The sequence below is a fragment of the Gobius niger genome (assembly GCF_951799975.1).
Source record: "Gobius niger genome assembly, chromosome: 4".
NCBI classification, from domain to species: Eukaryota; Metazoa; Chordata; class Actinopteri; order Gobiiformes; family Gobiidae; genus Gobius; species Gobius niger.
In genome coordinates this window covers 35,645,579-35,673,141 of record NC_136855.1, presented here as the reverse complement: position 1 = coordinate 35,673,141, position 27,563 = coordinate 35,645,579, and the positions used below count along the sequence as shown (strand labels likewise).

General features: G+C 41.2%; 1 protein-coding gene across 1 annotated transcript; it reads left to right on the top strand.

Moving 5' to 3' along the window:
• Window positions 1–50: 50 nt before the first annotated feature.
• hsd17b12b (hydroxysteroid (17-beta) dehydrogenase 12b) lies at window positions 51–25,625 on the top strand. Its single transcript, XM_079554751.1, has 11 exons — window positions 51–394; window positions 17,412–17,458; window positions 17,878–17,953; window positions 20,260–20,367; window positions 20,673–20,737; window positions 21,390–21,434; window positions 22,203–22,241; window positions 22,436–22,513; window positions 23,457–23,522; window positions 23,616–23,765; window positions 25,475–25,625. The coding sequence occupies exons 1-11, from the start codon at window positions 217–219 to the stop codon at window positions 25,580–25,582; spliced, it is 960 nt and encodes a 319-aa protein (XP_079410877.1). The 5' UTR covers window positions 51–216; the 3' UTR covers window positions 25,583–25,625.
• The last annotated feature ends 1,938 nt before the right edge of the window (window positions 25,626–27,563 follow it).

The following is a 27,563-nucleotide window of genomic DNA, read 5'->3' as shown; positions in this document are numbered from 1 at the left end:
GCAACTTTCCAGATCCAAATGCTGACGTCATACGAATGCGCCAATCAGCGCGCAGGAACGTCACAATGCGGAAGAGCGAACGCGGAAGTCCAGCCCTGATCCACTTTGACCCACCTGCGCCTCCTCATTCTGCATTTCTGAGCCCGATAACCTCCACAGCGGTTCCGTCCTGCACCCGCACCCCCCGCAGACTGCCGGAGAGCCCGCCGAGAGAGCATGCCGTCCGGGGTAGAGTCCGCGATGAAGGCCGTGGAGGCTCCCCTCTTCTGGCTGGGAGCTGCGACCGCGGCCTGGCTGTCCGTGTGCGCGGTTTACCGGCTGCTGACCGGAGTGAGAGTGTGGCTCCTGGGCAACGGGCGCCTCGTTTCCCCCGCCAAGCTGGGCCAGTGGGCAGGTACGGGAGCCGTGCGTGCATGCGGCAGGGGGACAGGGAGCGAGTTTTTATTACACAGCTTTCTTTATAGTTCCTACTCAAAACTTTACATCTATTCTAACTATGTATTGAGTCATTGGTTCAGAGGTGGTCCTGGACATATTGTCAGTGTTGGGGAGTAACTAAATACATAGGCTACATAATACTATTTTAACCTCTTAACCCCCACCCATTTTCTCCAGTTTGGCTTTACTCAAATCTAAAAGCTTCTTGAAAAAAGTGTCAATATAGTGACAGAAAACTTACTGAAATGTGTGACGAAAACGCAACAATAAAGCCACAAAACAGCAACAGAAAAAGTGACAAAAAGCGATGGAAATTGGGGGGGGAAATGGGACGAAAGAGCAACAAAAACAACACGAGGAAAAAGCTTTATAGGCATAGGGTTAGCTTTCAAATTAGGGCTGAAAGATGTATCGTTATTGTATCGATATTGAGATATGAACATTCAAGATGTCAATATCGCCAAAGCAAATTATATTGTTATCGTATATCATGATATGAACATAAAAAATATTAAAATCGAAAAAACAAATATAAACGATGTACATTTCCATCAATAAAACTGCACTCTTTTGTGGTTTTCATCTAACCCATAGTTATATCGTATCGATATCAAGAAATCTGGCATGAATATTGAGATATGAAATTTTGTCCATATCGTTCCGCCCTATTTCAAATGAGGCTAAAGCTGAACTGGAGCAAACACACTTTTGTTACTGTATTCTGGTACAGTTACACTTTCATTTGAAAGTATTAGAAAATAAAAAACGCCTTATGCCACAGTTACACAAAATACACGTGCGTGAATTTGCCAGGAGTCCCTAAGTCTTGGGACTCTTTGTAAAAACTGTATGTTTATATCAGGCGTTCTATGTTTGTAATTATACACAATGATTGTATTTGCACATAAATATAATGCAAATCAACGTAAGTATTCTGAATACAATTCTCTGATTGGACAAAGTAACAAAATACATTACAAAATACATTTTAAGTATTCAGTGTTCTGTAATTAAATACAATCACAAAGTTTTCTCCCCAATACTGCATATCATTCATATGGGTCTAGAGCACGATAATTATTAGGCTGTATCCACTGATCAGTCACTAAACAGGCTCAATATTTATATTTATTTTTATATTTTCTAATGTGACACTTATAATTTTCCCCTTTTGTCATGTTATGGGATATTTTAAGATTAAGTATTTTAATGTGATTTTAAGTTTAAGAATTAGTGGCATAATTACTGTGGCATCAAAAGGTCTTCATTATTATTGTTTATCGCTATATTTTCTTGCCACAATATATCAAACTTCGAATTTTGTTATCGTGACAGACTTATATGGGAACTAAAAATATACTTAACCTGTTATCTGTCAGTTTAGGGTTAGGTTTAGAGTTAGAGTTAGCAATTATGCACATCCAAATCTCAAAGCGTATCGACAGGAGAGTTCACAGCCTATATGTTAGTGTGATACCTCATTTGAAAGCCAAGACCTTCTAGTTTCTAAAACTTTGTGTAAGATCTGTGTGAGTGAGACACAACTTGCATCACATTTGCCGTTCCCAACCCTAATCATAACCCTATCCCCTGACCCTAAACTTGACCCGAACTATTTTCCGTTTAATAATTTGAAAATAATGTCTCTGTAAGAACAAAATTGCAACAATATAAAAAGATGGTCAAGACTTGTCTGGGGCTCCCCCCAACTGGCAGCTGTAGGACAAAAGTATTAAAAAAACAACTCCCAAACTCTACATGGTTTAATGTTGGATTATGGACTTTTATTATGTGGTGGACAGTTTGGGGTTATAACAATGTATCCAGGAAGGACAGTACGAAGCGCTGACACCGTAGAAGAAGAAGCAGCTGTATGTAGAAAAATACTACTACAGGTCTGTCCAACAACAGTCTAACATGTTTCAAAGCTCAAAACAAGTTAATTTTGCATATGTCCTCTTTAAGTACTTATTTTGTTTTGCTATTTAGGATTCATACCACGGGCCAAATCCTGCCCTTTAGAATAGATTATTTGCCCCCCTTTATTTCTTCTCGATAATACAAACTGACAGTTAAGCTTGTTTTAGAGGCTATGAATACTCCTGAAAATGGTTAAATCAGTAACTAAATGAGTAGATTATTCTACTTTTGCAAACTGACAGCTTTTTAGATATTTTTACTTGTACGTTGCTCTCGGGGTTATCTAGTTGGATGGGAGGTGTTGTAAATCTTATGAGGAGATTACGGGCTGATCACCCGAGCCTTTGTCCACTGTCCATCTGTCCGCTCCTCCGCCTGCTGCAGGGGACTCTGGACTCCGGGTCAGAGTGCGGCCGTGCTGGAGCGTGGTGCGTTCAAAGCCTTTGCGTGTGTGGCAATGAAAATATGACTGAGATGAAAAATACTCTTGAAAAAAAAAAACCTGTGAAATAGGGCTGCTCGATTATTGAAAAAGTAATAATCACGGTTATTTTTGTCATAATTGAAATCACGATTAAATCAAACAATTATTTGTTGCCTTTAAAGGAATAGTTCAGTTTTTCCATACTGAGATATGTTCTTACCTGAGCTTAGACGAGTTTATACGTACCTGTCTGGTCTTTGAGCGTGCCCATAGAAGAGTGTGGCCGCTTCTAACTTCACCCCATTTGGAGCTATAGGAATATACTGGGAGAGGCCAATGCTAAAAACATCTTTGGTCTTTTTGCATGACTGACGGCACACAGTTTTTCCATACTGAGATATGTTCTTACCTGAGCTGAGACGAGCTGATACGTACCTGTCTGGTCTGTGTCTGTGCCTGTGGAAGAGCATAGTAGCTTCCAACTTCACCCCGTTTGGAGCTATTGGAATACATTGGTAGAGTCCAAATGCCACCAACATCTTAAATCATTTTGCGCGAGTGAGGGCACGCACAAAGACCAGACAGGTACGCATCAACTCGTCTAAGCTCAGGATGGAAAAATGGTGAACTATTCCTTTAAATAAAAAATCTTTATTTCATTTATATATTTATTAATTAAAAAAACTATGCTGAATATTTTCTGTTTTCTGAACAGTCATACAAGTACAAGTGTTTTCAAGTATGCCCCGATTAAGGAGAGGTCTTCACACCTGCCCCCTGCTGGCCAGCCCTCACACCTGCGTGGCCTGATGACATCATCACGCAGAGCTATTTGTTTTTTTGTCAGGCAAAAGCATGAGCCACGGCGAAGGGAAAATAATCCCAGCGCCATGAAATAATGCAAGTCTGCTTAGCAAAAAAAGAAAAGAAAAATTACATTAAAAAAAAAAAAAAAAAATATATATATATATCATCTTTTTCCCCAATTATGCTAATTTTGTAATCATTTAGTGTAATAATCGAAATTGGATTACAATTTCGATTATTTGCACAGCCCTACTGTGAAAATGAAAAAAAACTATTAGCGGAATCAATATTTAACCTAATGTTGTTCTATATCTATTGGGCGGCACGGTAGCGCAGCGGTTAGTGCTCTCGCTTCACAGCTAGAAGGTCCGGGTTCGATTCCCACCAGGGACGGGGCCTTTCTGTGTGGAGTTTGCATGTTCTCCCCGTGTCTGCGTAGGTTTCCTCCGGGCACTCCGGTTTCCCCTACCACTAAAAACATGCACAATAGGCCAGGATGAATGATGTGTGTGTGTGTGTGAGTGAATGGTGGTGGTCAGAGGGTCCGTTGGCGCAGACGTGTGTAGTCGCGAAAGCGCTTCTGACAGTCTCCCCCAGGGGAAACTGAAGCTACAAACATAGCTTTCCACCACCGAGTATGGAGTGAATGTACAACTGTCTCATGTAAAGCGACTGTCTCATGTAAAGCGCTTTGTGACTATATGTCTGTGAAAGGCGCTATATAAATAAAGATCTTCTTCTTCTTCTTCTTCTATACATAGGGAGCAACTGGTCAAAGTGTACATGCAAAATCCAAGTTAAAGTTGAGTAAAGAAGAGCTGAATTAAGCGGGTGTGTTCTGGTGTTCTGGCAAAGCTCTTGATTTACCGATAGATCTTTCGCTCCACCCTCACCTATGGTCTTAAGATCTGGGTAATGACCAAAAGGACAAGATTGTGGATACAGGCGGCTGGAATGAGTTTCCTTCGCAGGGTGGCTGGGCGCACCCTTCGAGGTCGGGTGAGGAGCTCGGTTACCCAGGAGGAGCTTGGAGTAGAGTCGCTGCTCCCTCACGTCGAGAGGAGCAGCTGAGGTGGCTCGGGCGTCTGTTTCGGAAGCCTCCTGGTCGCCTCCCTCAGGTGGTGTTCCAGGCATGTCCTGTTGGGAGGAGGATAGGGCTGAAACAACTAATCGATTAATCGACAACTAATCGATTACTAAAATAGTTGTCAACTATTCCAGTAATCGATTAATCGTTTTCTAGTAAAGACAGACTAAAGTAGAGCTAAAAAGACATGAAAATTATGTAATGTGGATGAAAACCTACTTTGTTTTTAAAGTGAGGGTCTGCAGTGTTTTGTACATTGTAAATTTCATAAATATCTGTCTTTGTCTCGTCCAATCAGAAAGCAGAATTAACACAAACAGCCTTGTACAAATGTTTACTTTAAGTTTACTCCATCCACATGTCCTCAAGCAGCGTCGCTTTAGCTCTATGTGATAAAAAAAATTGAAAAAATACAATTTCCATGCACCTTTCACAGCCAAGCGATTAATCGATTAATCGTAAAAATAATCGGTCGATTAATCGATTACCAAAATAATCGTTAGTTGCAGCCCTAGAGGAGGACCACGTCTCTGTGGCCTTGTGTCGCCTCGGTTACCCCCAAAACAGCTGGAGGAGGTGTGTATGGATTCCTGCCTCCGTGACCCGGCCCCAGATAAAGTGGAAGAAAATGGATGAATGGATGTTCTGGTTAAACCACAAAACAGTCGAGCCCAAACATTAGGCAAAGGCTGTCGTTTGTCTTGTTCGTTGATTCATTTCTGATGCGTGCAGCTTAGCAATTAGATTTCCTACAGTAAATCAAGATTTGTTCGATGCACATTTGAAACCCTGCATTGGACTTGGCAATAATAGCAGTTCATTTCAAAACATGTCTGGAGAGGTTTAAATGACAGGGATGGCACATTTGGTTCATATTAACTGCTAGTATCGGCTCGTCATTCTCGGACGTAGGACCTTTCCCACCGATAAAATTCAGAGAGCAAATGTACCAGCTTCCCTTTATCTGCTCCACATGTTGAAAGTCGCTCGTCCACATAAATCTTGCCATCGCTTTGCCTTGTTGGTTGTTTGTTTGGCCCATTCTCTTTCCAATTGTGTCATGTTGTTGCAGATCTTACCAGCCTTTGGAAATCAGACTTTAAAAAATTCCCTCTGGTGACGGGTCTGGATATCTAGAGTTCGATTTGCACAAGCCCCAACAGCAGTTCCTTGGTGTTTGAACATGTTTTGTTGCAGAAAACTTTAGAAGACTGACTATCGAAGAGACTCACACCATAGCCATTCATGCTAAATGAGCGCTTGTTTGGTTCGCTCTACATCATGTACAAGATCCCATGGTGCTTTGCGGTGCTCTATTTTTAGCCACTGTGAAAAACAACCACAAAAAATGTATTTTATTCCCATTAATTTGACAGTGTGCAACAGTTTGTATTGATCTAATTTTTGTTTAGAATGGACAAGGATTCTCTTCTGGCAAAAAGACCCTTTGTATTATTGGCAGTAAATCAATGGAGAACAGCAGCATCAGTGTAACATATCAGGGCGGCAAAGATCAGTTGTGATATACTGCAAAACCATATATTGTCCAAGCCCTAAACTTTAAGTTACTGATGAGCACAAACATGACCCCCGCCCATAGGTGGAGGGGGTCCCCAGGAGGGCGTCGCACAGTCTATGCACTGTTAAGTTGCTTGATTCTATGTAGGCAAATCTGCATAGCCCAAAAAAGACATTTGGTATTGGATAGGTTTGGAGTTTAGGTACTTACCAATGCCAAGAATGGGACCAGGGCTGGGCACCGTTAAGCGAAAGCAAGTATGAAAAAAAAAGTTTGTATTTTCCTCCCCCAACATGTTCCAGCCATGTCCTAATGTGTAGAATGAGCCCAGACCTGTTTACCACAACTGCCTCTAAAATCCTGCACTGTCACTCAAAAAGCTGATAATTCGGGTCCGAAGTGCCGTCATGCACTAGCTTAATATTGAAGCTATAGTTACACATAAGACCAGAGGTGGCAGTAGTGAGTATAAAATGACAAACTTGCATCCAGTCAATTTCTCCCAATCCCCCCCCCCCACCCACCCACCCTTTCCCATTCTTTCCAAAAGGATTCCCCAATTTTACACACAATTCTTGATCCAATATTGTAAATTTTACGTAAAATTTAACGATACCCAGCCCTACATTGGACCAACCCCGGTTTATATGACCTTTGGCTGAATTGAGTTGGTAATTCAAAGGGCCCACGTGTTAGGGCTGTGCAATTAATCGAAATTCGATTACGATTTCGATTACAACAGTAAACGATTACAAAATTAGCATAATCGCAAAAAATCGCTAATTATTATTATTATTTTTTATTATTATTATAATTGTTTTCTTTTTTTTTTTTTGCAAAGCAGACTTGCGTTATTTCAGGCCGCTGGGATTATTTTCCCTTTGCTTTTCAGTTGCCGTGGCTCATGCTTTTGCCTGACATAAAAACATCTGCTTAGTTTGCTTGCGCAGGTGTGAGGGCTGGCCAGCAGGGGGCAGGTGTGAAACAGGGACCTCTCTTCAATCAAGGCGTACTTGAAATCATTTGCACTTTTATGACTGTCCAGAAAACATAAAACATCATCACAGTGTTTTGATTAATAAATAAATAAAATAAAGATATACTTTTTTTTAAAGGCAACAAATAATCGTTTGAATAATCGTGATTTCAATTATGACAAAAATAATCGTGATTATTATTTTTTCAATAATCGAGCAGCCCTACCACGTGTTTTCGATTGTGTATAATGAGCCGTGTTCTGTGGGGCTCACTGGGTTTCTACAGGCCTCACTGTTTTCATTCACTTGCTCATTGATTTTAAACTTCTCAATGTAGCTAATTTTACCAATCCGCTCATTTGCCTGTGCTCCTCTCATGCGATCTGGCAATGGCGGCTGCCTTTGTTTGCGTCTGAGAAAGAGCTGTGCCTTTGATCGCTCTGTTACTATATATACGCACTCGTGTGAGCAGCGCTATTTTTGGAGCGCACATGCAAAGTGTTGTCAGATATGCACAGAGGCGAAGCACGATCTCATTCACAAAGTTTGTCTTCAGTCGTGTGAAGGAACGCGCATGCTCTGGTTATGTAACGCGCGGGGCCATTCAGGATTACATCAGTATCCTCTGGGCTGGAGTGCAAAGAGGACATCTGTACAGTAAAGTTTAGGGCTTAGAACAGCTGCAATGAACTGTTTGAACCAAGTAATATTTATTACTAATTTCAACTTAATTTCAACCGATTTTAGTATGAAGGACCAAATATTCATATCGCAAGAAGCCACAATATCCCAAAATCACTCAGGCCTTCCATCTGAGTGAGATTTACACATTTCCCCCATAAAAGATACAATGCACTAGTCATGCAGTATACAGCGCTTTTCCTGATGCTCATTTGAACCTAAACTGTACAAAAGTTGAGTCTCAGTCATGATTTTCCAAAATTGATTATCGTCCCTGCATTTTATTATGTAACGGATAGAATCCGGAACTGCCACCTGCATTTTTATTGCTAATCCATCCCTGGACCTGTGGGCAGCTCAGAGCTCAATAGAGGTCATTTACCAGGCGTTTGCTCACATGCAAAACAAAAGTCGTTTACTCACTCAGCATTCTCTCATTTATAGGGCTGGGTACCGTTTAAACGGTACCTACTTGGTACGGACCGAAAAGCTCTGGGGGCGGTATGGAAAAACTTATTTTTTTCAGGTCTAATTTTCTGTACTTTTTCTCTCCAAACGTCAATGAATGATCCGCAGTGAGTCTAAAAAAGCCTGAACTCATGAGCAGCTTCAGCGCAAATGCAGAAGCAAAGCTGTAACTTACTCACACTTCAGTCATTATCAGAGATGGCAGAGCCGCGGTCTGAGCCAGGACTAAACCGGGACTAAACCAGGACTTACAGTAAATTGGTTAAAAACCAGGACTAAACCAGGACTGAATAAGAAACTAGAGCTCTTAGACAAAGAGAAAAGCAGTGACAACAAGAAACACATGGGCTTTACCTTTAGCTTTAGCCCCGCAGAGCCTGAAGTTACTGCTGTTGTTTACAACTCCAGCTGCACCGGAGCATTTGGGATCAAACATGGTTTCTGGAAAAGGTGAGCACTCACTCTGCATTAGCCATTTTTGGAACAGTTTTGGTGCATTTTTAGTGACAGAGTGAGCGCTCTCAATATGTAACAGATCTTTGACGTATGCGCTTTCATTGTCGAACAGCGCAGTGTGTTTAGAAAAGTTTATCTGAAAGAAAACGGTGCCTGATGTGGATCTGGTCTGTTCCTTCAGCTCAGAAGGTAAAAAATGTCCTTTCTCTCTTTTTATCACTGCTTTAGTGGGAATTCTGCTCAAAACATGAAGTTACAGGTGACGCTGCTGCGGCCTGTTTTCTGATGTGCCGTGTTTGTGCCGCTGTGCTGTTTGTTTTCCTGAACAATACTTTTTATGCACATTATTTTAACTCAATTAAATTAACATAGGTATCGAAAAAAGTACCGTTAAGGCACCGGTACCGAAAAGCAGGTATCGTTAAAGTAGTGGTATCGAAAAAAAACGAACGGTACCCAACCCTTCTCATTTACGTATCAGACGTGTCACTTACACCGTTATACAGCCAAGTTAAGTAAATTAGATGCTACATGGCCAGAAAAGGGTATGTGCTTTTTATCCAGTTTGCATTCGCCATTTAGCACCTGTCTTGATAAATAACCCCCAAAATGTGTTCATCAAGGCGCCATTAACTTGTCAACACGGCTTTAGGACAAAAATGAAAGCTAGAATTGACTGTCTTATTACTTGTCCCATTACTGCCTGCAGAGGGTGCTCCAGGCTATATTAAAAATGCATGCAATGTTTTTACTCCTTTAAAGCCACACCACGTAACATTGTACCCAAATAATATTGAAATACAAGCATTTATTTAACAACAGATATTTTCATCATTGAACAGTTCCTCATAAATGTACAAACAAACGTGTGCTTTTGCTCTAAGCGGCTCAGCTCTCCAGCTCGTCTCCATGGAGATGTGACTAAAGTCAGAATTTGAGATTTAAAGAGACTAGATGCAAGTTGGCCATTTTATACTCACTACTGCCACCTCAGGTCTTGTGTGTAACTGCAGGTTCTATATTAAGCTCATGCAGGCACTTCAGACCTGAAGTAACAACTTTTTGAGTGACAGTGCAGGATTTTAGAGGCAGTTGTGGTGAACAGGTCTGAGCTCATTCTACACATTAGGACATGGCTGGAACATGTAGGGGGAGGAATTTACTTAGTTTTAACATTTTTAAACGCTGTATAGTCCCTTTAAACAGGTTAGGTCTTCGACCAAATCCATTCTTTGATTACCCACTACAAAAATAGCAACAGTATAGTCCTAAATGTTACACAGTGTGCCTTTAAATAACCGTAAATGGACGACCATGTCCCTGTTTGCAGGTGAAACGTCCTGCCCTTGCAGGTTTCTTTATTTTCTCTTTTAAAATAATATAGTTTTCGCACTCGGGACTCGCTAAGATCTCACGATGCTGATTCTGCCACGATGTATACATTGCACAGATCGAAACACACGACTACATGCGCCATATATTATTCATGATTTACATTTGTTTTCATGTTCATTGTTCCACTTTTTATTAAATAAATAAATAGATAAATTATACCTCACTCAGACATTAGACCAGTTGATCTTGATCTGGGGCCAGTGGCAGATCACTTCATACACTTAAATACAAAAGAAACCACTGTAATAAATGAAGTTCATTGTATTTAGAAATACTATAAAACGAATGTATTTGTGTGACTGTATTTGGAAGGGTTTACAGTTGTAGTGCTGCCATCTACTGTCCTGTCTGTGTTCTTGGCCACTATTGACTGGGAAAGCAAAGAGCATTTCAGCCTCATCAAAATAAGAGCTGAGATCAAATATAGCAATACATTGAAGTTGTGATGCATGTATCGTATCGGAAACCATGAATACTTTCGGTCCTCAAATCAGTCAAAAGTCCAAATGTTTGTGGCTGAAAGTTGTATTGTATTGCGACAGAAGTGTATCGGCCCAGCCCTAATAAATATGCACAATATCGTCCCACATTTGGATATCAGCATTATACGTATTGATATCGGGCCACAAAATATCGCGATATATAGCAAATTTGATATATTGTCACATATTGATTGATCTCGATTTTCGATTCGATTTTATTATTTCACAATACAAATAAATACATGTAGATGATTCATGAACTTGGACACGCCTTTTATACAAATAATTATATACATATACATTATAATTATGGCCTTTGTAATTAACTTAAGCATCATTTCTTTGGGCTTGTATTTGTTTTTCGAGGCATATTTCAGACGCTTCTTTGTATTTTCCTACATTTTAACTTATTTTCTTGGAGATGTGACGCTTGTGTGATCATTTCAGACACTTCAAAGACAATAGCAGTTTTATTTATTTTGGATCTTTTTTAGATAGGATTATGTTAAATGTGTGAATAAACAAGTCTGACAGTAAGATTGTTTTTGGCTTGACGCCGTGTTTGCAGGAAAAAGGAAACTGAAGAAGTGTCTGTGCCTCTGATGTAAAGTGTGATTCATTTCAATTAATATTTGTAATCGCATTAAAGGGATATTTCAGGATTTTTGACATAGGGGCTTATTTACTAGTTATCCAGAGTGTTGTTTATGTCTGGAGATATTTTTTTCTTAAATTCATGCAGTTCTTATATTTGAAGAGTTTAGTGGTGCTAGGCTAGTCTTAGGCTAGTGCATGTCAATGGTATCAGCTAGCCTGCATTAAAAACAGTCTGTCCCGCTCCACAGTGCACCAGAGCTAAATCACTTATAATGTCAGACTGACCATATACATTTCTGTGTTAGTAGAATAATTTTTCACATATAAATGACCTTGTATCACATGAATTACCGCATTTTGAGGGATTATTTTCTCGCAGATCACTCCACCGCTGCGTTATCTTAAAACCACAAAGCTGATGCTGCTCCAATATAAGTTATTTTAAATGGAAAATGGTTAAAATGATTCTATCGACACATTTATATGGTTAGTCTGGTGGTATAAGTGATTTACCTCAGGTGCACTGTGGAGCGGGTCAGACTCTTTTTAATGCAGGCTAGCTGATACCATAGACATGCACTAGCCTAGCGCCACGAAGCTCTTCAAATATAAGAACTGCATGAATTTAAGAAGACAATATCTCCAGACATCAACAACACTCTGGATAACTAGGAATTGAGCCCCTATGTCAAAAATCCTGAAATATCCCTTTAAACCTCATGTAATGAATTAATCGGAATTAAGTAAGTCCCGGCCCCCCACAAAAATCTTCCATTGTCACGTTCATTATTATAAAGTTCCATGACGATGATTGAGATTGACCAAAGCAGCGATTTGATTGCTCATCCTAATTGGCGCCCGAATAACTGGGGACATCTTACGTATTGCTTTTCCACATCGTGCTTGAGTTTTGTTTTGGTACTTTTTCGCTGCTATTTTTATTTGGATAAACTAATCATCGGAGGCATTTTCCATCAAAAGTCCCCATTCACAGATTGATAAAGGCTCTCGCGCTCGTGACTCCTGCTCATCGCTACCAGCCGTATGCGCCTTCCGCATCAGTCATCGTAACAATAGCAGGAACGTCTTCCAAAATGTCATGTCCATAGTGCGTGTCCTTTAGATGGAGCTGTGACCCACATTCACCGGAAAAAAAGAAAGAAAAAAAAAAGACCTGCCCAAAATAAACCGAACACGCACTGGGCTGGAAACGGAACGGGCAAAAACTACTAAAAGCTTTGGCTGATTTTCGCTTCGTGACTGCAACACATTTCATTCTTAAAAAGTCTATAAATAGCCGAGCCCCGCAGACTCCCCGCCCCTGCGCGAGCGAGCGAGCGGCTATTTTTAACTGGCCCCAGGATCCCCGTCTTCTGTTGTCATCCGCTCTCCTCGCTCTCTCATTTACTCCCTCCTTTATCCTCTCTCCCTCTCACTCTTGTCCTTTGCTGCACTTTACACATAAACTTTAGCGTGCGACCATATTGCTACGATAATGATGATCCTGAATAACGTTTTTTTTTTTCCTTTCACATATTTGATTTCACCATCTCTATGGCAACAATAGTCGTGTTCTTCTCCCTCACTGAACTGCATCAAGTTTTGGTGCTTTTATAATGATGCTTGTTTTACTGCCAACAAGCCTGGGGGAATAAAGATAATTGTTTTTGCAATATATCGCAATATGTCTTTGTTGTGATACGTGTATATCGGATTGGAAAACATGTATCGCAATGCTTTTGATACTCAACTCGGGGAAAAAATATGCAAATGTTTTTGACTCAAAGATAGGTTTGCCAAGACCAGATTTGGTGCTGATGGGATTGTTACGTGATGAGGTCATCGCCTCCGGGTCCAACAGAACTTTAAGCCTGGTTTATGGTCGTGCAGCCCCGCCCACATCTTCATGACGCAAAGCAAAATCGTTTCCAGTTTATCTGTTGCTCCTCTGCGTTCATGTTAGGATTTTTTTAATTTCAAAACATAAAAAGTGAAAACACAAAAGCAATAAATCATAGGAACAATATATATATAATATTTAAGAAAATTAACTTGGAAGAGAGAGACTGAAGGATTTTTTTTGTCAGTTTCCTCGTTTTGCGTGTGGATCAGCCAATCACAGATTCCCAAAGCGTAGGTACCTCGCCGTGCCTTGGTGTTGAAGGCAGTACCTTCAAGTGTCCTGCCTTGGTCCAAAAAGAGCTGCTAATGGAACACACTTCAGAGCTAAAGGAAGTGACATCACAAATTAAAAAAGGAAGCTGTGTTTCATCCAGGGGAGGGATACTGCTGCTCAAGATGTAATGTAAAAAAAAATCATCCAGGGGAGGGTCTGGTGAGGAGGGGGGATTGTGAAGGCTGGTGGGGTGGAAGTAGTTATATTTTTAACAACTACAAAATGAACGAGTCAAAGCTTGTATTTTTTCTTAAAGTGAAATGTTAGTGCTTTAACTTTAATTACAAGAGCCGTGGTCCATTATGGGTCATTTTGGCTTGAGCAAGGCAGGGAAGGCTACACTGATGTATCTTTGGTATAGTAGCCACATGCTAACCAAAGCGAGGACACATACCTCCAGATGACTTGAACATTGGAACAGCATTTGGGCGGTGAGTGATGATGTAGATGCCTGACCACGCCCATATCAGATCAAGAGAAGGCGAGGTACCAAGGCTTTGGGAAACAGCCGATGTAAGTCACATTATGCACTCCGTGTCCACACCTGCAGCTCCTGCGAGCCAGGGATGTTCAACGAAGATGCAAGGAGTTGATGGACGACCATAAACCAGGTTTTTGCCCATTCACTGTAATGAGATTTTGCTGATTTTAACCAGCTATAAAATTAGAGCTGACGACAAGGCTCTGATCACACAGAAATATTACATTTATTCTTTTTTTCTGACATTAATTATCAAATAATTGTTTCCATACACAATGTTATTTTTATATTTATATATTTTAAATGCATAAATACAGGGGGGAAAAAAAGTATTTGTCCAATGAATCCAATAGAAAGTCTATGGGGAACTGACCAAATACTTTTTTTCCCCCACTGTATCTTCATTTTGCCTGAAGAAATGGGGAGATATATTCTAATTAGGTTTAAAAATATTGTTGGCCTTTTATTTTTGTTAGTTGTTGTTTGTCAGATAAATTGCAATTTGTCTCTCAACAGTTTGGACCCGGGAGTAGCTTATTATTGTGTGTGTGATGTCGCCCTTAACAAAGGTAATTTGGGGGAAAACAGTGCTGTTTGTTATAAAGGAAAATCATACATTTAATACTTGTGCATTGTAATACTATATATTGCATCGTAGTAAGTATCGGGGCCTCAATATCGTGATATGTATTGGATCGCGACAAAAGTGTACCCTTCATGATGATCTCCTTTTTCCATTTCAGAGCCAAAGAGCAGTTTCTACCACAGAATACATTCCATTCTGTTCTTTAAAATGATTCGGGGCCGAGGTAATGAAGACGTTTAGGATAATCATATGATTTGATCCACTGCCAGGCCAAAAGAAGAAAAGTCACCACCTGCAGCAGGGGCCAAAAGACAAAAACGACACTGATGTATACTATACGCAAAATCATCTCATCTCATAGCAGTTTATAAATAGCTTTGTGTAAAAGTCATGTCTAAATCCATGACATGTATTTATTTTTATAACTAATATTATGAATCCAGTAATAATCTACAGCAAAAGTTTAAAATCTATATCTCTAAATTTAGATGTTTTTCCCCATTCGCCCCATCCCTAGCCAACACATTCGTTACGTAACCCATTGAGGAATAGCTCGAGCTTCAGACTTGAACTTGTGGTGTTCTGTAGAAGCAAACGAGCTGGAAAAAAGAAAAAAAAAAGAACCCCAACTTTCTCCGCGCAAACATGGGACACAAAGTTTTGAAAGATGAAGCGGAGCACATAATGCGTCCGCAAATACCCAAAGCCGGAGTATCGAGGGACGTGTTTTTACTCCTCTGTCATCCATTTGGGTTTATATTTAGCCCGCCGTGATGAATCGCTCGCTGTGAAAAATGGGGATCTCTATAAATAGCGCGGTGCGGGGCTGTTGGTGCCAGGCAGTTCCAGGCCACGGCTGGGCCTCCGGAGCGCGCTCAGTTATGTCTCCCTTGTTCTCCATCCTCACCTTGGCCTCCTGCAGCTGCGCTTCACCTTGAAAACTCAATTGCCCAGGCAAAGTAGTAGCAGTTCGTGTAGCATAGTTTCCTACTCAAGGCTGTTCCTCGGGTATTTTTAGACGGGCCATTGTGTGAATTATCGTGAGCGCTAACATTTTCTTTATGAATCGGGGCGACTGCGGGATTGGTGGTTCGATATCTGCTCCAGCTAGTTTTGTTGCTATGTGAAAGTAATCTGTGAAAGTGAAGGGTGGAGGTTATGCTTCATTGTCCTAATGTTTGTGCCGTCAAGTGAGGCAAGTCCTCACTTTTTAGGTTCGTTTTGTCAGACACAAAGGTTAGAGATGTTAAAGATCTTTTACCTTTACATGTTTTAAAGGTAAACAGGTAAGGTAAGGTTTCAAAGGTAAAAGGTAACATCTCTAACCTTAGTGTCTGACAAAACGAACCTAAAAAGTGATACTAGAACACAAGTAGACACAATGAACGTTACGAAGTTTATACGAGGCAAGTCCTGTTGTGATATCGGGCTATACTGTAAAAAACAATTGATTAGAGGTCGACCGATTTTGGTTCTTTCGAAGGCCCGATGCCGACTTTGGGAGATTTTGGTCGATGCTGATGTGCACCACCGATACTTCTGGCCGATATTGAATTTCTTTTTATATAATCCTGTGGCAGAAGGGGTTGCTTTATTGGGGCTGATTGATTCAGGACTTATTTCTTTCATTTGTTCAACATTGGAATGTAAAAATGCTCTGCCATATTGGAAACAAGCTTAAAGGGACTAGACAGAGTTTCAAAATGTTAAAATTATGTATTTTCCTCCCCCTACTTGTTCCAACAATGTCCTAATGTGTAGAATGAGCTCAGACCTGTTCACCACAACTGCCTCTAAAATCCTGCACTGTCACTCAAAAAGGTGTTAATTCGGGTCCGATTTGCCGTCATGCACAAGCTTAATATAGAAGGTGCCGTTACACATATGAACTGAGGTGGCAGTAGTGAGTATAAAATGGCAAACTTGCATCTTGCCCCTTTAAAAATGCCAACGTAGCTGAAATTCCAGTAGTTTATTAAATCTTGTCCTTTTAGGGTTCACACGCTATATGCTAACAGTAACACATAAGGTTAGCACTGATGCTATATGAGAAAAAATATGTTTGACTGTGACACTTCTTCACCTTAAAGGGACTATACAGCTATACAGTATTTTCCTCCCTCTACGTGTTCCAGCCATGTCCTAATGTGTAGAATGAGCTCAGACCTATTCACCACAAGTTTTTGCCTCTAATCTAAAGTCCTGCAAAAACAACAAAAAGTTGTTACTTCGGGTCCAAAGTGCCGTCGGGTCCAATGTGCAGTTACGCATAAGACCTGAGGTGGCAGTAGTGAGCATGAAATGATTAACTTGCATCTAGTCTTTTTAAACTACTTTGCTTAACAAATCCATGCAACAAAAACCTTCTCTGTCCTAAAAACGAATTTCTCTGTGAGGCTAATGCTGCTAACCACTAGCGGCTATCTGCTGCTAAGGCTAGCGCTAACAGCTACCACAGTTGCCACAGCCCTTACAGTTACACATGCAACATTTCAGAAAAATAATCCAAATGTTCCTAAAGTGAACAGAGACTTTGCTCTTGTCGGAGCAGTGTGACCTGTAGCCCAAGGGCCGGCAAATAATAATAACAGTGATTAATTATGAGTTAGTATGAGTGAGTTAATTATGACGATAGCCATATTTGCTGAAGGAAGCAGTTTCATTTTAAGACCAAAGCACCAATAATGTGATTTTCAGTTGTTAAAACCCTCCAGCAGTGTGTTCTATACCTATTGTTACAGTGGGGAAAAGAAGTATTTGGCCAAAATCCAATAGAATGTCTATGTGAAACTGACCAAATACTTTTTTTCCCCACTGTATGTATTTGTTTGTCACCTTGTTCTGCCATATTATAGCTAACCCTCCATGCTATGACGATTGACATTCATTGTTATGCCCTTGTGTGTGTTTTGTCTAGTGGTGACTGGAGCCACGGACGGGATCGGAAAGGCGTACGCTGAGGAGGTACCACTTCTCTTTTCAACATTTATCGCTTTACATGGAACAGAAACAGGCATTTGTTTGTGTAAATCACACTTTTTTGAATTGTAAAATTAATTTTTTTGTGGGCTATTTTGCAATGGTTCATGAAACAAAGCAGATAAAGATATTCGTTCATATTGAGGCCCAGTCATTTCGTTTAGTGCCTTGGTGGAAATACTCAAATGTATCAAGTCAAGTGCACCTAACATTTATCTTTGTGTTGAATCTTGGCTCTCACAGCTGTATCCTCAAAAGCATAAGTAATTCTCTTGACGATTTCATTCTGTAAAAGTAGCTAACGCGAGGCAAAAACCTTTGAGACACCGTAATAATGTTCATGTGACTTCAGGCCATTGAATGCAGCGCAAACACATTTTAACTGTGTGTCCTTTGTGTTGCAGCTGGGTCGCAGAGGCTTCTCCATTGTGCTCATCAGCCGCTCTCAGGAGAAGCTGGACGACGTGGCGAAGGCTGTGGGTGAGCGCCACACTGGAGCATTGTTAGCCGCGCAGACGCTAACGTACGATCGAAGGATGAAAACTGGGCCTCTAATGTAAAAGCAGGGGTTATGCAAGTGACCGCAAGTCAAGTTTAATGCTTTTTAAAGCCCCATAATTTATATTTTTAATGCCACAAATTTATTTGTTATTTGCGACTATTCCGCTAATAGAGGAATGAGGGGAAATTGGGATTTTTAGGAAGGAAATGGATATAAAAAACAAAAATATAATCCCCTGACACTTTGAAAAGATTTACCGTAATTTTCGGATTAAGGGCTGCTACTTTTTTCCCGCCCTTTGAACCTTGCGGCTTATACAATGGTGCTCCCAGTTTAAAGATTTATAGATCGCTGTCTTAGCTCCTCCACCTCTGTCTGCTGTGTTTACTGTCCACTGGAGTGGGGGCAGCAGGATTCCCTCCCGCGCTTTAACGTGGCTTCAGATGCAAAATATATGCGTTCAATTCTCTCACTGCTGAAATATTACGGAGGATCCAGTGATGTGTGGGTATCAAATGCTCGACTCGAGCGATTCACCACGAACCCGGCTCAGAGCAACTTCGAACACCGGAATACTCCCAAGCTCCTGAGGCTGTGAGCGCCAACAGGCCGAGGAGGGCGGTTCTTAACACAGCCAAACTCCCGAGGAGGAGTCGCTGTGCGGCAGCGTTTCAGCTTCAGTGAACACGTGTGTGTTTAAAGAATAATATAATCGAAGTTTGTAACACACTTTAAAGGATCTGTATCATGCTATTTTAGCCTTTCCAAAGTAAAGTATAGTCATTTATATGATATATCGTACCTCTACCACTATGGAGTACTCATTTTTGTGATAAGGAGGTATTTTTCAAACCTGGAAGATAAAACGCTTTGATTCAGTTAACTCCGCCCCCTCTCCCGAGTTGATACAGCTGATGCAACTTTTGCAGTAGTAAAAATATATCACAGCAAAAAGTGAAGTTACTTCACAATACAGTTATAAGGAGTTGACATTTGCAACACACACGCTAGCAAGCGTTTTGACTGACTCGCCGCTCTGGCCGGTCCGTCATTACTGGTTGAGTTAATCCACTTTGGTTCTGGTGAAGGTTCACCAAACATCCATCAGTGAAGTGACAGTCACAGAAAAACAGTATTTTAGTAGTGCCATACCCAAACACGCATTTTCTCCATGATATTATCGTTAGGTAATAAAAAAGAACAGGTGGCCAGAGTAGGTTAGAAAGAGCTCCTTCTTCACAGCTTTCGGTGCAAACATGATATCTGTTCAGGCGCTCGGGGGTGTGTTTGTTTTCACTGCAGGGGCAGCGTGGACGCGTCGGGCACTTCCACTTTTTCTTTTTTCCTTTCTTTCTCACGCAGAAATAATGAAAAAGCAGTTTTACAAATTAAAATCAGGCCGTTAGGCATTACATTACAGACGTCGGGCTCTTCCTGTTTGACACTATGACGTAAAAAAAACGTCAGAGTGTCACAAGTCAGTCGTCAGAGAGCAGGATTCAGGAGAAATGCTCAGAACTGCGTGAATGTAGCCAAAAAACACTCTGGGGGTGTTTTTGATAAGGAAATATCTTAACAACATGGTTAAAAGCTCCAAAAAGTTGATTTTGCATGATATAGGCCCCTTAATAAAAGTAAATGTGCATGTAGGCCACCTTTCTCTTGGTAAATTTGACCAATCACAAAGAGTTAAGTCCAGTATTTCCAGTGCTGATGGCGCTTCTATTGCACTTGGAACAGTGACAGCGTGGACAGGTGCGGCTTATAGACCAGTCAGGCCTATGTGTGTAGAAAAGTAAAATCTTCATAAATGTTGTCGGTGCGGCTTATAATTTCTTCAGGTGCGCTCGATAGTCTGGAATTTCCTGTACTTTTGTGCCTATTCTGAAGTGACACAGTGGTTATTGTGCACATTTCATAAGAAGAAGGTCCCTGGTTTGATTTCCAGGCCTGGCGAGGTCTCTCTGTGTAAAGTTTGCATGTTCCTGTGTCTGCGTAGACTTCCTCTGGGTACCACATGTACAACAGTGGTACTCAAGAAAATCTGTAGTACAATAAACTTTTTCCCATCAAACAAGGGCTGAAAAAATGTGGTAGAATTTCTAATATAAATTGTTTGCAGAGACTTGCTTCAGTGACTTTGTTTGCAATTTACATTATTTTCCCTACACTTTGGGATGACAGTAAATCAAACCCTTCATAAGCTTTGAACTTCAATGTCATCTTCTGTATTGTATATAACATGTTGAACTCTGTGACCGAGGCTCGTGTGTTTCCTTTTCAGAGAGCAAATATGGCGTCCAGACCAAAACCATCGCCGCAGACTTCAGCTCTCTGGACATCTACTCCAACATCGAGGACGGGCTCAGAGGCCTGGAGATCGGAGTGTTGGGTAAGGCTATGGAGTCTTGGCCACATAACTAAACCTCTGCTCCCTCCTGGTGGTTACTCACAGGAACGACACCTCCTCATAGTGGGAGCTTATGGAGTTCAACAACAGCTCTATACACATTAAAAGTAAAAATCACATACATATTTCCCATAGACTTTAGAGTATAAAACAATTGTCAGCTACTTGGTAACTTATGAACATTAAAGACCAAAACCTGTACCGTGTTGTCAAATAAAGCATACGAGGAGTGAAAAAAGATCGGGACTGTTGTTTTAGTGATTGACTTTTTGATTTTCTTTCAACAGTGAACAATGTGGGGATATCCTACTCCTACCCAGAGTTCTTCCTCAGTGTTCCCAATCTGACCAGTGTAAGTCAAACACTTATTTTGCACGTACAATTATAATCTTTGCATTGTTTTTTATTTAAATGCCCTATACCTGATATATTTTTATGTAGGAGAACGAAATGTCTGTAAAGGTGACCCTGAAAAGTAATCCTGCAAGTTAGTTGCCGAAACTTGTTCCTGTTAAGAATTGGGATTCTAGAAAAATATGTTCAGAATGAGTTTGGACACAAGTAACATTTTGATTTAGTTGTTTCATTGTAATCTGGTATAGGGCCTTTAAAAAGTGGGCATTTTGCTTTTTCCTCATATTTTTATAATAATGTAAAAGGCCTCTTCACCTTACACTTTGTTTGATTAAAATGCAAAATTGATCCAAACCAGCTGAAGCAAAATATCCACTAGTTTCACTTCCTGATCCTTGCAGCGAGCTGCAGCTCTCCCCGTCGCCCTCTCTCTTGCTCACCCACACTCACTCTCGGGCGTCTTCTGCGTCTCGACTCTAAACCAAAGCCCAAGTGGAGGAAGATAGAAGTCCCAGTTTATCCTTTTGGTCCCATGGATCAGCTATGTAGGCTGCTAGTGCTCATGCTACCTTAGCTTACCTTAAGCGTTATGCTTAGTCAGTTAGTGATATTAGACTTGTTTTCTAATGTGTGCTTCCATGTCATTTCAGTTTATAGACACGATGATCAACATCAACATCACCTCTGTCTGCCAGGTAAGCTGTAAACAATTTAGCATTATATGATTTTTCAGTATGTACACATTGAAGTGCATATGACTGTTAGGCCGACGCTCCTTTCCCAAAGAGGACGGAAATTTACCAAAGTACATTTCTAAAGTGACGGTGCAAATTTCGGTCTGTATTTCTATATATTTAAGCTCTGCGGCGTGTGTTATGTGTGTGTGCGTGCACACCCATGTGCATGTCATCTTCACTAAATTGAGAGTCCTGCAAAGTTACATCCTCCTCAAACACATGAAATCTCTTTGTAAAAGTAAATGATAGATCCAATGCACTGTGCGATATCAGAGACACAGACAAATGTGTAAGTTCCCATCTTGGTCATAATTTGGCCTCAAAAGCTTTGTTTTCAAAACTCCAGCGTTGCTCTAATTGCACGCCCACCAGGAAATCGCTGAGATCACGCTTGCTCCTAGACTACATGTCTTTGAAATGTCTTTGAAAAAGCATGTAGTTTGGCAGGCCGGGCAAATAAAACGGCTTTGAAAAATTATTTCAAAACCAACTCTGTTTTGCATTGTATTACTTAGTAAAATCTAAATAATGTTTTAGCCAAAATTGTGTCCGATTTGCAGGTTGCAATTGGCAAATCGACATTAATATTCTTTCCTTATAGGGCTTTTTATATTAAAAATACACACTATGCATTCACTTTCTGTGGATATACTAAGCAGAAGCACTCTGTTGTCTCCGGGTTAACATTATTTTCTTTCTTTTCTTTTCTTTTCTTTTCTTTTCTAGATGACTCGAATCGTGCTTCCCCAGATGGTAGAGAGGCAAGTATAGTTTACAAACATGTCGACCAACTTGATATCATAAATGTAGATTCTATGTACATGTACAGTATGTTTTTTTTCTACTGTTCAGGCTGCTAACATTTGTGGGTCTTGGGTATTTGGGATATCAGTGGTAAACTTTCCAAATACGATCAGGGAAAAATGGCTGAACGACATGACTCTTGTGTTTGCAGGAAGAAGGGCGCCATCTTGAACTTGTCCTCTGCCAGTGCCATGTATCCTGTGCCTCTGCTCACCGTCTACTCCGCCTCCAAGGTAAATGGACAGATTTTGACAGTTAGCATAATCTGAAGTGGTTACATCTGTTTAACATTAGAATGTAAGCTTGAAAAAAAACACTGTATCTGCATTTGCATCACAAGCTACTGCACTGTAAAAGTAAAAAAGTATCTGCCTTTGTTTCGGTAATAATTTTTGAAGAAACCCAATGGATACGTGGCCTAGCTGAGGGGCAGAAACACATAAAGTCAAGCCAAATAAGGTGCCAATTGAACTCTATAGAAAAAAGACAGTGTGCGAGGAAAGCACTTCTCTTTGGTCCTCATGGGGGGAGCTGACATTGCTGCAACACCACCCCCTAGTGGCTAGGGTTCAATAATGTATGGATACCTATGGGACTTTCAGATGTTTCATAAGCAACCCTTGGAGTGATTATTGTAAATGGAGAGGAGTAAGCAACGAATTCTACAAATGTTAAGTCTGTGACGACGTTTTTGAGAGAAATGGATTACCGTAGGTCCCAAATAAACTTAGTTAGTTAGTTAATAACTTGTTTATTGTGGATAGGTTCAGGAATTCCTTGGTGGTAACAATGGGAACTGTCGAACTGCAGATTTTTTTTGTCTTAGTTTATGGTCAATATCTGTTATTACTGGGGCAATCCACAAGAAACTATGGTCCATTTATTTTCTCGTGGCGATGTTCAAAAGTGTTGACAAAACATATTTATTGAGCTGTTGTAAGAACTTTCAGCCAAAAGATTAATGTGGCAGATTTGTGGATTTAATCTCTACGATGTGATGAGGTTCAACATTTGAAGATTTTCTATTTCTTACAAAAACTCTTCCCCTCTATCGCAAATTGTGTCATATTTATGAGGTAAAATGTGGTCAGGTCAGTCCATGCGAATTTCTCTTGTCTGCATTTCTTTGTCACCTTACAAACCTTTAGTTTCACAAAAATAATCTTTATCCTCTAGGCATTTGTGGACTTCTTCTCTCAAGGGCTCCAGGCGGAATACCAGAGCAAAGGCATCATCGTTCAGGTACTTACGCTTCCAGACTGTTCAACCGAAGAGGCTAATAACTCCCATCCTCTGCGTTGAAACTAATCTGCCGTTTTGTTCTGCTTTTCCCAGAGCGTCATGCCGTTCTTCGTGGCCACTAAGATGAGTAAGATCAGGCGCGCCACCCTGGACAAGCCAACGCCGGAGCGCTACGTGTCCGCAGAGATCAACACTGTGGGGCTGCAGAGTAGGACCAACGGATACCTGCCCCACGCCGTCATGGTAACTCTAGGTACTCTCAGGCTACCTTCAGACTGCCGGGCTTTGGACTGGTCTAAAGTCCCGCTCAAATGTGGGGTTCAAAAAGGCTTTCCTTCTTAACACACACATGGTGCTGGTGACGGTTGGGAACAAGTGCTAAACAAATCTGGTTGAGAGACTCTCTTCTACCTCACTTGGTTGTGGGCACGGCTGTAATGAGGCTGCTATTAACACTTTTGAAAATGAACTAACCTGCAAACATTTTCTTTCCTGAGAATGTTTAAAGATGTGAAGGCCAGATACATTTAGGTTTTTCCCACAAACAGCCAAAATGTGTCTTTGACCTGCTAGACAGATTCTGGCATTTGATATTTGGAATCAATATCCGATCCAGTATCTGTTCATCCCTAGTTAAATCCTCCTGTCGCTCTTCTACTGAGAAGAACTGAACATCATAATTTGACATATCCCACATAAATGTTTTCATATTGCCTAAACCACAGTAGCATCATTTACCGAGGTTATTTTACTAAAATGCATGTTTTAAGCCCCAATACGTGAAACGATAATATTTCTATAGTACAACGTGAGATGCGTCACGTTCAAAATTGCGTGCAAACAGAGCAGTTCCTTAGAAACACACACTGAATTGAGCTATTGGTCATCTTTCTAAATCATAGAGGTCCCGGATTTGATATAAGCCGGGAGCACGGCACGGTCTACGTGCACGTATTGACTCTACCTCGCACACTTTCAGTTTCCACCCAACACACCTGCATTTGTTGTGGGTGGCGCAACAGATTAGCAAGCTGTACAGATCGTCATTAAAGGTTTTGTAAGCCGTGATGAGAACAAATGTGGGGTTTGCAGAATATTCAGAGGTGCCAAGATGTAATAAAACAGAAAAGAAACCGCTAGATACGAACTATGAAGGTAAGCTGCATGCAAATGTTATGGTAACAGCAGCTAAAGCTGCACTAACTGTGACTAAATGCTAATATTGGCAAAATCCCATTTTAGCACAGCGATATGATGTGAAATATTAAATCTGAATGACCTGCGTGTCACTAGTGAGGGCTGTCCACTCTCTTGTTGCCAATCAGATGCCAGCAGTCTGTTCACGTCATGTCAGACACGGGTTAGCGCGCTTTGGCCACAGCCAGAGGTCGGCCCCAAAACTTATACCTGGTCAGACCGGTTTGGCCCTGGCCTTTGTTATGGAAAAGCTCGACAAAGCGGGTGAAACAGCAATTGGGCTGATGCGCGCCTTCATGTGGAAACACACCTATAGTGTGGCACTCTGAGTTTTCTGGCAGGACTTTGGTTCACACTACAACGAAAAACATACGAAAGAAAGAAAGAAAGCTCCCTCGTTCGGTCATTTGGTCCCTTGTTCGTTCATTCTCTCGTCCGTCCGTTCCTTCCTTTCATTCGTACGTTGAATTTCCCCAATCTTGGTCAATTCAAGTGCCCACCAATTCAAGTGCCCCGCAGCATGTTCCCCACTGGGGCCGGGACTCTGGGCTAACTGGGACTTGATATTTCAACCTTGAACCGCCGTCACCATCACATTACTGGAATCAATTTGAACCAATGAGTAAAATCAATCTTACGAATATCAGCAGTCTGAATGTAGCCTGTTTTTAAATAGCCTTCACATGTAATATAGCATCACAAGTGCGCTTTTACCAATGTTCCCACTGTCTCTCCCCCTCCCTCATCTCCTCCAGGGTTGGGCAACTGGCTCGCTGCTCCCCCCCTCTCTCCTTCGTATGTACCTTATGAGTATGGGCTTGTCCCAGAGGGCGCGCCATCTCCGCAAGCAGAAGACCGGCTAGATCTGCGCTGGACCTACGCATCAGGAAGAGACGAGCAGATGTGTTAGGAACAACCTGGAAAAACCACAGGCAGAGGAGAACTGTCCCCAAAAAGCTACATTTAACGCCATGAGAAGAGAGGACTTTGAGTGAAACTGCTTTCCGCCTTCAATGAGAAAAGCTTGCAGTAATATCTCGACACATCACTCATGTTCCACAATTGTAATACTGTCAAACCCTGACATTAAGATGCACTACGACAAAGATGCACTGGAGCTCAAGATGTGATTTCTAGATGACAAATGGGCTCAGTGTTTACAAAATACAAGCTAGTGGGATCATCAAACTGAATTTGTGTCATTTGAAATAGTGTAGATTTTCCTTTATGTCAGTTTGTGTGGATTATTTCTGCTTGAAGATGATACTGTCACTTCCTGCTTTAGTCCTGTTTCTCAGCAACGAAAAGGGAGCCCTGTCATATTGAACTGTTCCGAAGAACCAACCATAAAAGCTATAGAACTGCTTTCGCTCTAACTTGTGTGACCAAAGTCTTAATGAATTCTAACTGGGATCATAACGGCTGTGTGCAAGTGTTAGTATTGTCTGTGTCTAAGAACCAAATATGTTTTTTGTTATTGTTACCCACTGGTTTGTTTCCTACATTCCTGAAGCATGTGGACGATGCAGAACATCATGTAACAGCTTCTTTATTTGGACCATCAACCTCTTTTTCAATAAACATTGTTCTCGCAAAAGTGAAGTATTAACGATGGTGAAGTATTGATGGATAAGAGCGCTGTCGTTTGCCCAGGTTATGGATGTTTTGGCTGGCTTACATAAATGGCATGACCGTACAACATGACCAATGTGGTTAATGGTACAGGTCAGTGTAAATTATATTTTTGATAAATGATAACGCCCACAGCAAACGACGAGGGCAACGCTACCTTGCCTTGAGTCAGTGGCTTTGACGGTACAGCTGCACACTGCTCATAAGGATTTTAAATATACTGGCAATTTATACTTTGTACTTTGAAACCAGTAAAACAAGTTTAAGCAAAAAATACTAAAGTAAAGTACAGCACTTAAAGGCCCTGTCTGCATGAAAGAACTCTGGAGTCTGGACACACACGGATGTTGGGGCTGAACCAATCACCACAGTCGCATGAAATTTACAGGAAGAGAACGTCACTTCTCTTCACTTACTTCACTTACTGTGTGGCGCTCGATGGTGTGCTGCGTAATCGGGGAAGTCATGAATATATATAGTATATAGTTATAGATTGTCATGTCAGAATATAACTTAGATATGTAATGAAATTGGACCCCAAAAAAAACTTTGCAAAGTGCTTTTCATTCATTGCACTGAGACCAGGGAGACACCATTTGAGGTTGAAATAACTCATCAGGGTGTCAAGGATGTTCAAGTGGCAAACCCAGAGGCGTAGCTTGCCATTAGGTAAGGCAGGCAGCTGCCTGGGGCCCGTATGTCAGCAGGGGCCCCCAGAGGGAAAACAGATTTGACAAAAACGACCAAGAGAATAAAGTCACTGCAGCAGCAGCAGCGACAAGCTGCAACGGCAATTGGCCTTTTCCTTGAAAGGGTCCCATGAGCCAAATTTGCCCCTCTCTCACCAGCTTCTCAGAGGACCAGGAGAGAGAGAGAGAGAGAGAGAGAGAGAGAGGCGGTGCAAACCCGCGTGGAGGAGTAAATACAGACATAAGCCTCCCCTCCAACAAAATGAAGAGAAGTTATGCCTCTGTCAGCAAAAATGAAAGAAAATAAGGAGAAAGGAGGAAGATGAAGACAAGTAACAACTAACTGTAGTCGCATGTCTCTGAAGTGCCTTCTTTTAGCAGGTTTCATTGTTTGGCATGCAAATAATCATTGTCAACGCCCCAGTGAGTGAGCGGGCCGGTGTCACTCCTGGTAAACAGTGGGACTGCAGGCAGCGCTCTGGTCATTGCACCACTATCGTCCCATTTGCAGTTTGGTTTAATG